This window comes from Suricata suricatta, chromosome 11 (genome assembly GCF_006229205.1).
Source record: "Suricata suricatta isolate VVHF042 chromosome 11, meerkat_22Aug2017_6uvM2_HiC, whole genome shotgun sequence".
Lineage (NCBI taxonomy): Eukaryota > Metazoa > Chordata > Mammalia > Carnivora > Herpestidae > Suricata > Suricata suricatta.
In genome coordinates this window covers 40931154-40946631 of record NC_043710.1, presented here as the reverse complement: position 1 = coordinate 40946631, position 15478 = coordinate 40931154, and the positions used below count along the sequence as shown (strand labels likewise).

General features: G+C 50.5%; 1 protein-coding gene across 1 annotated transcript in view; it reads right to left on the bottom strand.

Annotated features, from left to right (window-relative positions):
- Positions 1-520: 520 nt before the first annotated feature.
- PLEKHA7 (pleckstrin homology domain containing A7) overlaps positions 521-15478 on the bottom strand; it is a 135820-nt gene continuing 120862 nt past the window's right edge. Inside the window, exons 18-25 of the mRNA XM_029957010.1 lie at positions 13742-13930; positions 13525-13642; positions 11414-11517; positions 10610-10810; positions 7715-7873; positions 5382-5515; positions 4451-4593; positions 521-935 (exon numbers count right to left, since the gene is read on the bottom strand). Coding sequence (XP_029812870.1) covers positions 913-935; positions 4451-4593; positions 5382-5515; positions 7715-7873; positions 10610-10810; positions 11414-11517; positions 13525-13642; positions 13742-13930 — 1071 coding nt within the window. The 3' untranslated portion in view covers positions 521-912. The remainder of the gene's footprint in view (positions 936-4450; positions 4594-5381; positions 5516-7714; positions 7874-10609; positions 10811-11413; positions 11518-13524; positions 13643-13741; positions 13931-15478) is intronic.

The window sequence follows — 15478 nt, the reverse complement described above, 5'->3', positions numbered from 1 at the left end:
ACCAGACCCATGTCCGGGGGAAGCTGACTTAGATTCTCCAGGGCAGGCAGCAAAACCCTATCACAGCCCAGTGTGGAATCAGGGAGTTTTAGGTAGACACCACCCAGTATGAAGTTTATTGCTTATGATACAATAAAAAGTGCTTCCTCTCACCTTTTCTGTATTTCAAAGTGTGTGTATATATATAATTTTTTTTAAATTAAAGCAAACTGTTCTGTTGTTCCCAAGAAGAGCCCTTTTCTGAGAGAACCCCATGGACAGGTAGGGAACCAAACCTCTTGAATACACTATTGCCCCTAAACCCAACCCAAGGGCCAAGCCACAGACTTGGGCTCCACATGCCACCCTCTAGAACTGGTCATCAGGCCAGGTCAGGGACAGCTGACCTCAGCAGCTAAGGGCCCCTCTTTCCCCCCGATAACATGCCAACAAGCCTAACACTGGGCTCCCCTGGAAGCACATTTCAAATGCAACCTTCACCTGAGTTCACTGGATGTTGGACTGGCCTCTGCCCGCCCTTCTCCCCTACCCATACCTACCACCCAAGCAGTACCTGAATCTGTATGTGCAGCTCCAAAGTCCTGCATCCTCACCTTTCCAGCCACTCAGCCCTTGAAGTGAACATTATAAAATATATTCTGATTCTAAAACACAGCATCAGTATTTTACAGTGTGTATCAAAAGTGCCTTTGTCATATGTAAAAAGGAGTCTGAACTAACGTTGGGGGTGGGGGAGGGGTTAGGACCTAGCCCTATGGTAAATGCCCCGCAGTTGTGGTGGGCTGCTCCTTCCTCCAGCGAGAACCCCTGCTGGGCTGGAAGGGGTTTCCTTGGGGGAAGGAAGATCAATCTTCTCGGAGGAAACTGGTTCCACTGGGCCCCTGGCTCCACACTTCTCCTTTGCACGTTGGGTCACGGGTCAGTCACTGCCTGGGCTGGCAAAAATCACAGGAGACAGTGAGAGCCTGGAAGGACCCCAGCCCACATCTGGGGAGCAGGCAGTGGGCATGTCTGCACACACACGACAGGGAATGGCAGGCTAACAAGACAGAGAGCAGCAAGAGCAGGGGGCTGGGGCAATGCGGCCGCTGCTGGGGGACCCTCAGCTTCTAGGACTCGTGGGCACCTGGCCACACCCTCTCTCCACTCTTATCACTTCTAGAAAGATTGCCAGACACAAGCTGACCCCTGCTCTGACAGGGCAAAAGGGCCCTGCCCTTCATTCACTGAGGACTCTGAGTAACACTGGCAGCCTCCATTGGTCTCATTCTTTTAACCTAAAAACAGAGTGGTCATATCCACATCCTAATGAGGATTTACACCAACATGAGGGTAAACACAAATGTGTATGTGCTCTGAAAAAAGCATTAAAGGCCTATCTCACAACAATGGGGGTGTCAAAAGTCAGGAGGAATAGAGCCTCTCCCTTGCCTATCTGTGGCCTGGGGAGGTATCACCAAACTCAGATCTCCAGGAGAAATCTACACACCCTAATTGGCCCCGACAGGGACCACAAAGGACATGGCTGAAGTATTTTCCTGTGGTTCTTCAGTTACAGGGTCTCCAATGCACACTTCCCGAGAACCTGGCCCAAGCTGGCCAACCTCTTCCTTCCATTCTCACCTGGCAGGGCACCCAGGCTGGGGAAACCTGCTGAAAATCACAACCCTACCCCCGACACACACACACTTTCCTTCCATCCCTTCTCTGGACACTGAAAGTACCTGGGCGTGGCCCAGATGAGTCCATGGTGATGGGGAACAAAGGTTCTGAACTTTCACTGCAGGGGCTCAAACTCTGGCTCTGACACTTACAGCTTCAACTCCTTGGGCAAGTCCCTCAAGGTCTCTGAGCTCCATTTCCTCATCTCTAAGATGGGGTATCTTCATAGGGTGGTTGTGTGGATTGAAGGAGATGCTTAGCACAATGCCTGGCACATAGCAGGTACTCAACAACATGAACCACAAATACAAATACATACAAAAGAAAAAGAGGGAAAACCCTCCAAAATGCCAGTGATATCGAATGTCAGGAAGGGGACTGAGGAGACTTCTGGTCGGACCCTCCCCTGTCCAGGTCAGCCAACTGGGCTCAGGCCACAAACTCACCACAAGATTGGACCAGACACTAGGGCCTCCAGGCTCCTGCTTCAGGGCTCCTTCCCTAAATCCCTCCCTGCATCTCATCACTAACTGCTTTCATGGGCAGGATCCAGAAGGGGTGGGGCCAGAACATTCTGAATAGCTGAGGGCCAACTTCACATTGCCCTAGGAGACCTCCCCATGAAGCTTCCCTTCCTCTCTCTTTCCTGACGTGAGGAAAAGGGCAGTCCTAGTCCTTGCCCTGACACCAGAGTGAGGCCCCATCTCCTCACTGGGTCCCAGTTCCCCATCTGTAAACCTGGATTTTTTTCTAGTCTCCCAGTTCTAATTCTCTGGCCAAAGCCCCAAAAGGCCAAGACTAACTCTTCCTTTCCCACCCCTCAATCTCAAATTGCAGCCTAGCCTGCACTGGGGCACTGGACTCCCTGTGGGAAAGAGAGCTGTGTAGAAGCGGTACAGTTCTGGCTTCTATTTCAGGGAGGCAGAGGGCTTGGATCACATAGTTTCAACTGAGCTGAAGCCACTGAGATCAGAGTTCTTAAAAACTATCCATCCCCCACCCACCTGCCAATCCAGGTGGGTCTCCCCAGCGGCGGCATTGCCAGTGGCAGGAAGCATCAGCAGAGGGCACTGTAATCATCTCAGCGGCAGAGGGAGCAGGGAGAGCATGCTTGGCACTAGGGGAGGGGCAGGCCAGGCAGGGCTCTTACTTGGAAGGTGTTAGACAAAGGTGTAGTGGAGTCCGTTGCTTAAAGGGGGGTAAGGTGGCACCGTCCTGGAGGACAGGGGGGCTTTAGGCGGGAGGAGGGCCAGCTGCTGCGCTAGACGGGCACACAGGAATTAAGCGGGGAGTTAGGCTCCTTGTCTGCTCCTGCAGCAACAGATGCCCCACACTTGGTGGGGCTGGAGTAGTGTGGGCCACACCACCCACCACTAATGGCCTGGGTGGCATGCCCTGGGGCCTGGTGGCAGCCTCGCTGGAAGTGGCCTGCAGTTCCCAGATATGCCTCTGAGCTGGAGAGGGAGCAAGAGTAAGGCAAGGCTTTGGCCAAGGTGGCCACCCTGTGGGGAGGTGAGGAAGGCCCTGCTAATTGCCTGCAGGGTATGTGGGTATGCTTGCCTGCTGGCAAGAAGGAAGCAGAGATCCATGTGGGTAGGGCAAGCACGGGTCAGACAGGAGGGCACCTTATGGTGGTTTGGGGGAGAGTATCCCTGCTGGACCCCTCAAAATGGAGAGGAGTCAAAATTACCACGATGGGCCACACGGAGCCCCTAGGATCATTTGGAGGAGGGGTCTGGGAGAGTCATCTACTGTCTCTCCAGCCACAGATGCCTCACCAACCACCTCTCAGCTCACTGAGCAGGTCTTCAAGGGAGTGAAGACAGCAGGAATTTCAGGGATTCTGTGTAGGATCCAAGCATAGAGGGGATGGAGAGCAGGCCTCCCCTTGTCCAAGGGCACTCCCATGGCTTCTTGAAGTGCTGTTTAAGCTCTGATCCCTAGACCAGACTCCCTGGGGCAGTCACCTCAGGGCGCAGTAGGCCCCACCCTTGATCACTTCTAGACCCTCTGGCCAGTGTTGGCAGGCTGAGGGGAATATGACACCACTTCACACTCTATGATCACTCCCTCCCCCAGAAGGCCTGGAGCACACCTAACCAAGAAGCACAGTGGCCTCCACATCTGGGGACAAATAGTACTAAGTGAACTGGGAGGGCACACACGGGGAGGGGAGATATGGGTGGAGGGAGAAGCCCTGAGCCTCCTTCCTGGCTGAGAAAGAAAGGCATTTACACACACGTGTGTACATGTACACACACACACACCTTCCCATCCCACGGTGTTTTTCCCCACTGGCCAGCAAAGTCCACTTCCCAAGTCCTGCTCATTGGCACCCTGATAAAGTGGACAGTGGCTTTGATTTGGAGACCAAAGCAGGGGCTCCTTTTGCCTCACCCCAGCAAGAAATCCAAGCAACACTGCGTTTCTGCCCCCTTGTGAGGCCAGAAACCTTAGCCTTTGGCCTCCTGGCTCAGAGGCCTGAAAAACCTGTTCTTCACCGGTATTTTGCAAAGCAAGCTGAATAGCAGCACCGCTCCCAGATTTAAGAATGAGCTAGAAACTCTCTCTGGCCTCTTTGACACTCCTGAGCTCTAGTTCTCTCCACCACCTGTGCTGCTCCATCTCACCTCCCAAGCCCTGAGAGACAGGAGAACATTCCAACTGGCTCTCAACTACCAAGCCTGACACCTGTTTTCTCCAGACTCCCCGACAGCCCCTACTGGACTCTGAGCCCAGGAAGCAGCGACGAGGAGCCAAACTTGGAGACTGGCATCCATGGCCTCACCTGCCACCTGCTTGCTGCGCTGGGAGGCCTCGGAGGCCAGAGCATAGGAGATATTGATGATGCGCTCCTGTTCCTGCAACTGTGAGTCCAGGTCAGCCACGCTGTTCCGGTCCTGGCCTGATGGCGGCTGCAGGTTGCACATGCTGCAGGAGGGCCAGAAAGCAAGCTATGGGTCCCCACCATCCCTGGCATCTGCCTCAGGAGAGGAGGGTCTCCCTGGCCTGGAGGCTCTCACTCTTTGAGGGGGGCATCAGATAAACACAGTGTACTTTCTCTCCAGACACAGGTGTATGTGCTTCTCCCAAACACCCCGTCACAGCTTTGTTCCTCCTTTGGGGGACCATGACCTTAAAAAGAAAGGTCCAGCACTGGATTTCTATTAAATCCTGAAGCGGAAAGGCTAAGCTAGCTCTGAAAGAGAGGCAATCAAATGCCAGATTTATGGTTCTGAAGCTCCAGGGGCTGAGGGAACAGGAGAGCCTTCTGTCCTGGCCTCCAGGGAAGTAGGCAAGTCATTTGGCACCTCAGAACAAGGCTGGCTCTCGTCTATTGATCTGTGTGAGGGAACACACACCCAGACGCTGAGAGGGCCACCCTTGGGGCTTATCTTCAACTGTGTCCACCTCACTGTCACACTTGGCTCTACTTCCTACCTCTGCCAGCATCACAAGACATAGATGTGGGGGCAAAGGACCAGGATGGTCCTCTTTTGAGTATTTCAGGACTTCCCAGATGACCTAGCAAGCTTCCTCATAGATCTATCAGTGCCATACTCAGAGCCAGCGTGCCCTTCGCAATAAACAGGGCTTACCTGAGTCAGAGGCCTGGCAAAACATGCACCCTAGTCAGCCTGGCCCAGGGCCAATGCAGTTGAGACACCCCTGGGGTCAGCCTAGAAGGCCGTCAGGGCTCAGGCATCGTAAAAGCTGACCTGGAGCGAGCAAGGATGTTGCGGATCTTCTCGGCTTTGCGATACCGCGCCTGCAGCTCCTCAAGGCTGGGCGGCTCCTCAGGGTCCAGCTCCACGTAACGCTCAGGGATGGAGACCTTCTCTGGTTTGGACAGCTGAGGAAAGGAGTGGGCAGTGGTGGTGGGAGGCTCAGATATTGGGTTGGGACTTGCTTCTCTGGCCCTGTCCCCTAGCTCAAGGAGGCACACGGAGCCCACTGAGTTAAGCAACTTGCTAAGACCAACAACAGTCCACTATGGAATCGGGATCTGAACCTGGATCTGACTCCAAAGCCTGTGTTCTTTCCACCACACCAGACAACCTCCTACCAGCCAAGGGAAGGGGAAAGAAATGCAAAATAGCTAGACTGGAAGCCCTCCCAATTTGAAAATGATCATCCTTAATGCTGCCTTCAATATGAGCTGATCCCTGCCCTCCTCCACAGTCACACTCATCTGTGTGGCCTCTTCCCCTGCTCTTTCCTCTGTGTGGGATGCTCTTCCATCTGCTCCATTCTTTCTGACCCTTCGAACCTCACCTCCAGAAGTCTCCCCTGTCCCTCACCCACTCCCTTACCAGCACCCCTGATTCCTCTCTGCTGTCTAGTGCAGGGACCTGGCACTCTGCAGACCTTCAGCAAATACTCCTTGGATGGGTGGATGAAAGAAAGTGATAATGCTTTCTGTGCCTACAAAAGCTCCTCTGATCTAGACAGGAGGCAGCCATATGGTATTTAACGCTTGTAAGAGGAAAATGTCCCCGAACTCCCTCCCACCGGTCTCTTACATGAACCCAGTAGCAACCTCAGCCTGGTGAAACCTTGTTTAGACTAAGAATGCTAAAGGCAACCTTTGCACCCCAGGGAATTTCTTCCTCCTTGAACTAGAACTAAAAAGGGACACTAAAATGGGGTTGGTTGAAGCTTCTAAAAAAAAGCTAAATCCAATCCAGGGCAAATCTAGACTTGAATTAAAACCCATGCAGACCTTTCGTTCTGGTGAAAGATGGCAAGAAATAAGCTGTTCTCTGTTATTTACAATGAGGACAGATGCAGAGGAAGGAAGTAGATTACATTGTAGTAGGAGGGATTTAGGTTAGAGATAAGAAAGAATTTTTTCCCCTGGCTGGCAGGCCAATTAGGACACCAATGAAGCATACTTCCATTGCCAAAGCAACATGCAGAAGCTTCTTGTGTGAATCTGAGAAAGCACAGACCTTTGGCGTTTCAGAGGTGCCAAAGAGAAAAGGTCTGAAGGCAGGGGACTGGCTTCATTAACCCCTGGAGCTCCAGCTGACCCCAGAACTCAGCAACTCCACAGGTGTCAAATTTGTCCACACCCTGCTAAATCTATCCTTCGTGTGGGGAGAACATTTCCTCTTGTGTAGTTTCAGTGGAGGCCAAGTCCTCATACAAATTATTTGTGGGGTATCAGTGGGCCACTATGCATTTCATTCAACAAAGTTGTCATTCAGGAAATATTTATGGAGCACCTACTATATGCTAGGCTCTGTGTGAAGTACTAAGTGGAAAGAGGTGAACAAAACAGCCATAGGCACTGTCTACAGAGCTTACAAATGGCACAATATAGGCTACAGAAGCCCTCCCCATGTTTGAAGACCCTGCGTCTGTCACCCTCTGATTCCTTGCTCTTTTCTTGGGTAAGTGATAGTCCGGACTGATAGAAGACCCAGGGGTTACTTGCTTTCCTAGGCCTGGCCAGTCATGATGCATTTGTGCCACCAGAGGGCACTAAAAGAACTCAGACCAAAGCTATGGAGGTCTCCTAGGCTCTGCCATGGCTGGAAATTTCACCTGTGATTTTCAGACCTGCTCACCTCCCACCTCCCACCCACACACCACGTCTAATTGCTCAAATTGGCCAGACTGGCCAGTCACATGGCCAACTCCCAGTTTTCCAGAGAACATATCCCAACAATAACAACTACCTCACCACATTCTTACTATGTGCCAGGTCCTGTGCTCAGAGCTTTCTGAGCATTGCTAATCCTCCAGGTAACATGCTCAGTCACTCACTCCTCACCACAACCCACTTCACTGTTGAGGAAGCTGAGGCCCAGAGAAGTTAGATGACTTGCTGTAAATTATGGAGAGAGGCGGATTTGGGATCTGCATCAGAGTGCCTGGCTCCTTTTATTGCCTCAAGCTACTATTCATATATTCTCCTGACCACTCTGAAGCTGAGCCCTGTCCCCATTCAGGACAACACCCCACAGTGCCACTGGAAGGGTTGGTCAGGCTGTGGGCCCAAAGGCCAGTTCTCCTATGGGAATATGAAGGAAGCCCCTGCCCTCACCTCTCTGCTGATGTCCAAATCATAGTCTTGAGGTTCCAGGTCCAACTCAGTGACTGGTATGGCCTGTACTTTCAACCAGCCATTCTCCTCCTTGTCCTTCCTTTCCCCTTGCATGGCCCGTTCCAGCAACTGCAGGTCAAAGTCCTGCTCACGCTTCCACTGGGAACAGAACAAGAAGGTTAAATGTAGTCACTTCCTGACTGCTAAAAGAGCCATGCTTGACCCCTTTTGGATGGAGCTTGCAGGCATTGGGGTCTTTAGGAAGAGGGCCTGTGACCCATCAGGGAAAAACTGTGTGACCACGGGCAACTTTCTGGGTGCTGTAATCCTGTGTAACAAAGAATAAGGCCGCTGCCCCTTTTATATGGCCTGATTCTAGGCTATTGCTTTCTCTCTGATCTGGGCCCCCAGGAATTCACACATGTACCTCCAGGGCTCAGTTCTAAAACCCATGACTTTAGACTCATAATGGTCCCCAAGAATACAGGAAGCTTCCAGGTCCAAGATGATGATCCCAAAACAGAACCTGGGATACAACTCCAGAGAAGGGGCTGCTCCTTCTGCTGCCGCATAGCTTGTGGAAGGCTTTCTGGTTCAGGAGCCATACATCCCAGCTCAGAAATGATGAATAAAACAAGCCCCATGAGGCCCTGGTAAGCAAGGAGAATGGCCAAGACCCTTGCTAACTGGCATTCCCAAGAGGATACCCTTAGGGGTCGAGGATATTGCCCCTCAGCAGGGCTGGGAAAGTGCAAGCAGAACAGCTAAACTGCTATTTACCCAGGCATCTATTTGGGGCAGATATTTTAAGTTAGAAAAAAATGAAACTATAGAAAAATGAAATGCTAAATCAAATGCAACATTTCCAAGGCTATGCCTTAGTATCAACTAGGTAGCAAATCTTTTCACATAGGGAAAACTAAAGTGGCCATTTTAAGATCCAAGCACAACTATGCAGGCACCTTTCAAATCATCCCTGGGGCCTACACACCACCTTTGACACCGAGCCGGTTGTTGAGAGGAAGAAATAGGCTCAAAGCCTCTCTTTTCTTGAGCAGACACCAAGCAGATGCTGCTCTGTCCCAGGCCACCTCCTCCCTCCCACCCCATAAATCTCACAGAGCCACAAGTGGTTATGATTACCTTTGGTGCCTCCTCAAGTCCCCCGAAAGGCCCCAAACCCACTGCTATCTCAGCACATTTCACCCATTCACGCACAAGCTCTCACAATGGACTCCAGGCCAGTGTAATTGCTCTTAGGTGATGATTTCCAATTATAGTATGAAAGGATTAGGCATTTCAAGGATGAAAAATTAATTTAATGATTCACAAAGAAAATGCATATTTTCTTACACGCTCACAAGTGCCCCAGTAGAGACAATCCTCATTTAAACCCAGCCTGATTGTTTCCACAAACAGAAAGAAGTTCACTAGACCCTACGATGTATCCTGGGGAAGAACCACGCCAATCCATTATCATTAAGCAACACGTTTATTGGCGTTGATGCAGAGACTTACACAAGTCTTTTTTAAGAGAAAAATTACAAGATATTCAAGTTACGGTTTTTAGATAATCTTTCTACATTTGAGACAACAGGTTGTAAAAGGTCAGTGTTACCCAAATGACATTTGCTTATAAAATTTAAAAGTTACTGGCTTTGCAGCTTTTTAGGATAGGAGTGTCTTGGGTCTTACCCCTTTGGTGTTTGTGCTAACAGCTGCAGAGAGGTCCTCTGAATACAGAATATATCTTGCCATCCATTCAAACTATTAAATACTTGAAACACAAAAAGTTTTCCATAAGAAATTGTGTGATAGGTCTGGAGGAATTAAAACTGAACCACCTTCAGATTGGTAGAATTTATTTAAACGTGCAATCTCTGAAGTCTGTGTCTACTGTCCAGGTGTAAGGCATGGACTTTGATAAATGCCCAGACCTCTGCCCATGATCATTGCTCTCAGGCAGTGGGTTGGCTCAGCCTTGTGGGGCAGCTTTTGGGTTAAGTGAATTATGAGTCAGTAGGCCTGTGAAAAGGGGGCAGCAGAAAGGTAAGTCACACATGGGAGTGCTAGCTAGGCTATGGAGACAAGAGCTGCTATTACAAGCCTGGTAACAAAGAGCACAGGCCAGTTAGAGAATGTTCAATGCAAATTAGAAGCTTCTGTAAACACAATCAGGCAGGATTAGAGAGGCAATGAGCGGTAACACTAAAAGCAAAAGAGCTTGTGCAATGAATTAGGGAAAGAACAGTCTGGCTAGAGGTCTAGGGAAACATGTGATTTCAAACAACAGAGAAAAGTCAACTGGAATGTTTCCCAAAAGGATTAAAGGGGACTGTGGGCAGGGTGCAGTTCCTGGAAGCACCACAAGGGGCAGCACAGAGTCCTTGGCTCTCAGATGCCCTGAGGCCTGCCAGCACCACAAGCTGTGGGAGACCACGTGCCCTCAGGGTGGAGCACCACCCTGTGCTCAGTTACTTCACAGGGCATCGCTTAGAGGTTTGGGAGGCAAGTTGGCTTGGGCTCCACCTCATGAAATCGTATCATCTTCCTCCTCCATTCCTGAACTCTTTACGCCTATCTCCTTGACCCAGCTGAGACTCCGAATGCTACCATGGACTCTCTTCAAGCGTGGCTTGGAGAACAAACTTGGGACATTTTCTCTGACTCCTAGGCTCCTGCTGTGACATCCTCACTCTTTCTCTGATTCTGGATCACCCTCTGACCAGGTGACACATGCGGCCTGGGTTGTAGACAAACAGCCTTGTGGGGTGTTTTCTGAACCATCCTGGCAGACGGCCTACTTTCTCCGGGGTGGGACGTCCTTGTGTTAGGGGAACTTGGGAAGCTTTGCTCCCCGTCCCAGCCCCACCTGCCTGGACCCTCCTAACATACTGAGCCAAGATCTCCGGGGAGAGGTTGGCTGAGGTAGCGGGACGAGGGTGGGCCCGTCCTCTCTCCTTGGCTCAGCGTCCTCTTGCGCTCCCGGACCAGGGCCTTCTGGTGCCGCTTCATGCGCTCCAGCTGCTCCTCTGCGCTCATCTTGCCCCGCTGATGATCCCCTGAGTACAGACGCTCCAAGGCACTCTTGGGTCTCTGAGGAGCAGGAGGGTGAGAGACAGGGGAACTAGCCTGGGACACAGAGGACAGCCACCCTGCTGCTTCATTCTCCTTCTCTCTCTCTCTCTCTCTCTCTCTCTCTCTCTCTCACACACACACACACACACACACACACACACACACACACACATGCACGCATTAGTTGGGCTCCTTTTAGCCACAGAGAACCCCTTTCTCTAAGCACACTCATGGACACAATATCCCTGACCCTCACAGGGTCTCTAGGGAGCACCCCATCTGCAGATGCAGACACTGAGGCCCAGGTCTGTCCAGCTGGGCACACATACAGCACATGATGGGACCAGAACTCAGGGTGTAGACTTCCTGGGTACCCTCCTGGGAGCCTGAAAGGCTGCAGAGAAAGGTGGAGGGTCCATAGGAAATGGAGAGAGCTCTTCTAGGTGGGCATTGGGAAAGGTATCACTAAGCACATGAAGACAGGGACCCTGAGCTCAGCTGAGGTCACCTCTGAGGCCATCCCCAGGGCTCACAGGATTGCCAGTCACATCCACCTCAGAGCCCTTCCCTCTGTGGGTGAGGGTGCAGTGCGCTCCCTGAGAACTTCTCAAGGTAACTCACAGGGAAGGTCACCTTGCTGCTTTCGGCATTGAGACCCCTCCGGAGTGTAACGTAGGGAGCAATGGTGGACGACTGCTGGAGCCTTGACGTGGACCCTGAGAGCCCTTGGTGAGGAAAGAGAAGCACAAGTGTATATGTGATAGGGTGGATGGGCCACCAGCTCCTCCCCAATCACCTCACTCCTGTGAGGGGCGCCAACAACCCATTCTTCTTCCTCCCTAGGGCCAGGAAGAGCAGGCCCAGATAGAGGATGAGGGGCCAGCCCAGGGGTGCTCTCTGTCCCCAACAGGGAACAGTGTCACTGGAGACCTGTAGACTACCCTAGTCTTCCCTCCCTGCGGAAGGCTTGTGCAACTTGGCAGGTGGAAAGGACGAAGGGGGAGGAATGCCCTTCATCCTTTCTTCCTGATGCACTCCTATGCATCCTGCATGGCCCAACTTGGATGCCCCTGCCTCTGTGAAGCCTTCTCAAATGCTCCAGGTGGAATCTATTACCCTTTTATCCTTCAGTATATTCCTTGGTTACTGCACTGACCACAATGTCAACATACCTGTCCAACTAGATTGCAAATTCAACAGTGCCTGGTTGGTTGACTGACTGACTGACTGAATGAACGAATGAATAAATGAATGGAAAGCAGCAGCACCAACTACTTATTGAGCTCTTAACTGTGTAATAGGCAGACACTGTACTAAATGTTTTATATAGATTTTGTTCCACTGGCCTTACTATGTAAGCATTACCTGACTATTGTAGAGATGTACAATCTAAGACTCAGAGAGGTCAAGGAACTCGTCCAAGGTCACATGGTAGGAATATCATTAACCATGTACTTCTCATAGGGTCCTAGAGCTTAGAGAAATCATATCCCGGCTGGCTGGAGCCACCGCCTATGCTTTCTCCACTAACACCTATTCTTATCAGGGGTGGTCCCTGACATCTAGAAATGAGCATCACATTAACTGAGGATACCACTAGCATTTTAGCATGTAGGGAAATGAATGACAAACGTCCTACGGTGCAAAAAGAATCCTGAGAAACAAAGAAATGTCTGGCCCCAAGTACCCTAATACTGCCACTGATAAATATCTCTAGGCCACAATGAATTAAGGGAACAATGTCCCTGGGCACAGTGCCAAGGATTGCTGTGGCCCACCTTCAGCAAAATCCAGAGCCTACCCCTTCCAGGACCAGCTCGGTCCATAGCATGCCTAGGCAGCATGGTGGGCCAGGAGTCCCATACCCTACAAGTGCTAGAACCATAGCTGTGTCTCCCTCTGCTTCTGCATCCAGCCAAAGAGGGAAAGCATTGACTGCCCACTGTGGGGAGCGGATAGGAAGGGATCAGGAGAGGAACAGACAAAGGAGTGTGGTCAGCATACTCGGATTCCAGGAGACGCAGATCCAAAAAGGTGAGAGACCTCCCTTGAAGGGGATTTCTGAGGAGAGCGTCTGGCTTTGGGGACAATGGGGGATGGGTGAGCCTAAGGGCCTAAATCTGTTCCCATCCCCATCTTGAAGGGATAGGGGAGGACAGTGAGGGCGAGGCCCAATTGAGAACAGTATTTGTTTAAAGAAAGGACTCATGGAGGTTTAGAGTGACACAGAAGAGCAAAATCCCTCTGGAAGGTCTAAATGGCCAAACTGGGTCAGTCACCCAACATCCCAGCCTGCAGGGTACAGTGGCTCTGAAGCCACTACGCTGTGATTGTATTCTGGCTCCATCATTTATTTACGACTTGGTAAGTTAGTTAATTTCTCTGAGTCTTAGCTTTCTTATTTCTAAAACAGGGATAATAATAGTACTTCCTTCATAGTATTATTATAAACATTAACTAAATGAATATAAAGTGCTTAAAACAGTGCTGTACTTTATAGTAATTGCTATTACCATTATTTCCAGGGGCAGATGTAATAAAAGAGAATCATGTGGGCCAGAGGAAGGAAGGAAGGACCAGCCCTTCCTGCAGCCCAGAGTCTCCCCAACACCTGCTGCCTGCTGAGGCCCAATGCTACAGGCAGAAGGGTGTGAGGTACCAAGTGAGGGCTGGGGAATAGTGGTATGATAGAAGTGGGGGTTCCCAAAAAGCCTCCATGGAGTTTGCCTTACCTCTGCCTGGCAGTGTCTGGTACCTGCTGTCAGGGTCCACAAGTCCCAGGGAGGGCTGGACCATGTCCCCACTGAAAGTCGCCAGCTCAGGCTCACTCACGTATGACCGGAGCTCTACCTGCGGGCAGAGTCTGAGGCTGTTACACCTGCCCAGTGTCACACTACCTTCCCTCCTCTCACTCTCAATGGGGTAGCCCCAGGGGTCCTCCCTGCTCACCCTGGAGTCCCCATTCACACACTGCCCCTGCTCCCGGTCCCGCTTCCTCTCGTCCGACTGCCGCTTAAGGCCCCTCACTGAAGTGTGCCGGATGATGGTGGCCTCCTTGGGCAGAGGTGGCACGGCCGGGGGCTGGTCCTCTGGACTGTAGAGCTCAGGGAGTGGGGGCCTGGGAGGTGCCTCGTCTTCCTGCTCAGAAAAAGAACAGAATCAGTGCCCACTGAGAGGGAGCTGGTGGCAGGATGCCTCCCTGTCAGGCATGAGGATGCCTCCCATGTCAGACCCAATGAGGCCTGCAGAGCAAGACTGCTTCAGCCCAGGGATGCCAACATTTCCCCTGAATGAGCTGTGAAGGAGGGGAATGCCTCTGCTCTGATCCTGTTCTTCCCTTCTACTCACTCATTTTCAATGCTTCAAAGCATAGCGTGTACAAAATCCAGAACTCAGGTCTCCTGCATCCATGGTCTTCCTCCACTTGCTAGAAGTGTACCATGGGGGAAACAGGCTGGTGACTCCATGCTTATCTGTGTGTCTCACAGCACCTCCACCCCCGTCTACCCCACTCCCTGGTGCTCACTGAGCTGGCTCGCTGTCCTCACATGGTCTCTGGATCCTTCAATAGGCTGGGATCTGAGCAAAGACAGTCTACGTGCCCCAGCCCTTTCTATCAGAAATGTGCGTGGTTACAAAATATTTCCTCCTTCCTGACTCAGGGAGTGAATAAGCAGTTAGCATGGGTGACTCACCGCCTTCCCGGCAGCCCACTCCCTGGGCAGTGATGAATGTAACTATTTTCCTTGAAACTGACCCCTAACTACCTCCCCTCCCCCAATAAATGGTCTCTGAGAGAGAGACCATCAGCCTGGCCCCTGACTGCCATGAACACCCACTCCTGGAGCCAATGACCTTTGGGGCTCTTTCCTAAACACCCCCTTTCTGAGTTTAATTTTGCTTTGTTTTTCAGGATTTTGGAGAGGTCAGGACAGGGAGCTGAAGCTTGCTCTACCAAGGTTTATTAGCATTCTAGTAAAGTGACACAGCTCATTATTATGTGAAACTAAGCTGCCTGTCCCAGATCTCCTAGGCTCTCTGAGCATTAGTGGCTCCCAACCCTGACAAGGTCTTGGTCACCAATTTCTAAACAGCTCCCTGGAAAGATAAACACAAAACACTGACGCAAACACAAAACTGCCTTTGATCAAAAGGAAAAGAATGTCTAGAGATGGAGGGTAAGAGGAAACACTTTATTATATACTTTTTTGGTATATTTTGATTCTGTGCCCTTTGAGAGTATTACCTAAATAAACAAGTAAGCGATATTAAAGTCAAGAAAATAAGCCAAATAAAAATGAAAGAACTATAGCTACGTGCAAAAATGTGGGTAAGTCTCACAAACATGATGTTAATGAAAAGGTGCAAGATACAAAAGAATACAGTATCACCTACAGGCAAAATTAAAGTGTTTAGACATAGGTAGCAAATTTTTAAAAAGAAAAAAAGGCAAGAAAATTGTCCAACAAGTCAAGATAGGGGTAGTGGTTACTTCTGGCAGAAAAGGACTCAGGCCTGAGGGTTCCAGTCGCTGACAAAAGTTCTATTTCTTGGTTTGGGTGTTGGTATAAATAGGTGGCCTCTTTATTATTTATTAAATTATATATTCATATTTTATGTCCATTTCAGGATATCATTGTATCACAAATATAAATAAATAAAACAAGCAAACAACAATAAAATACA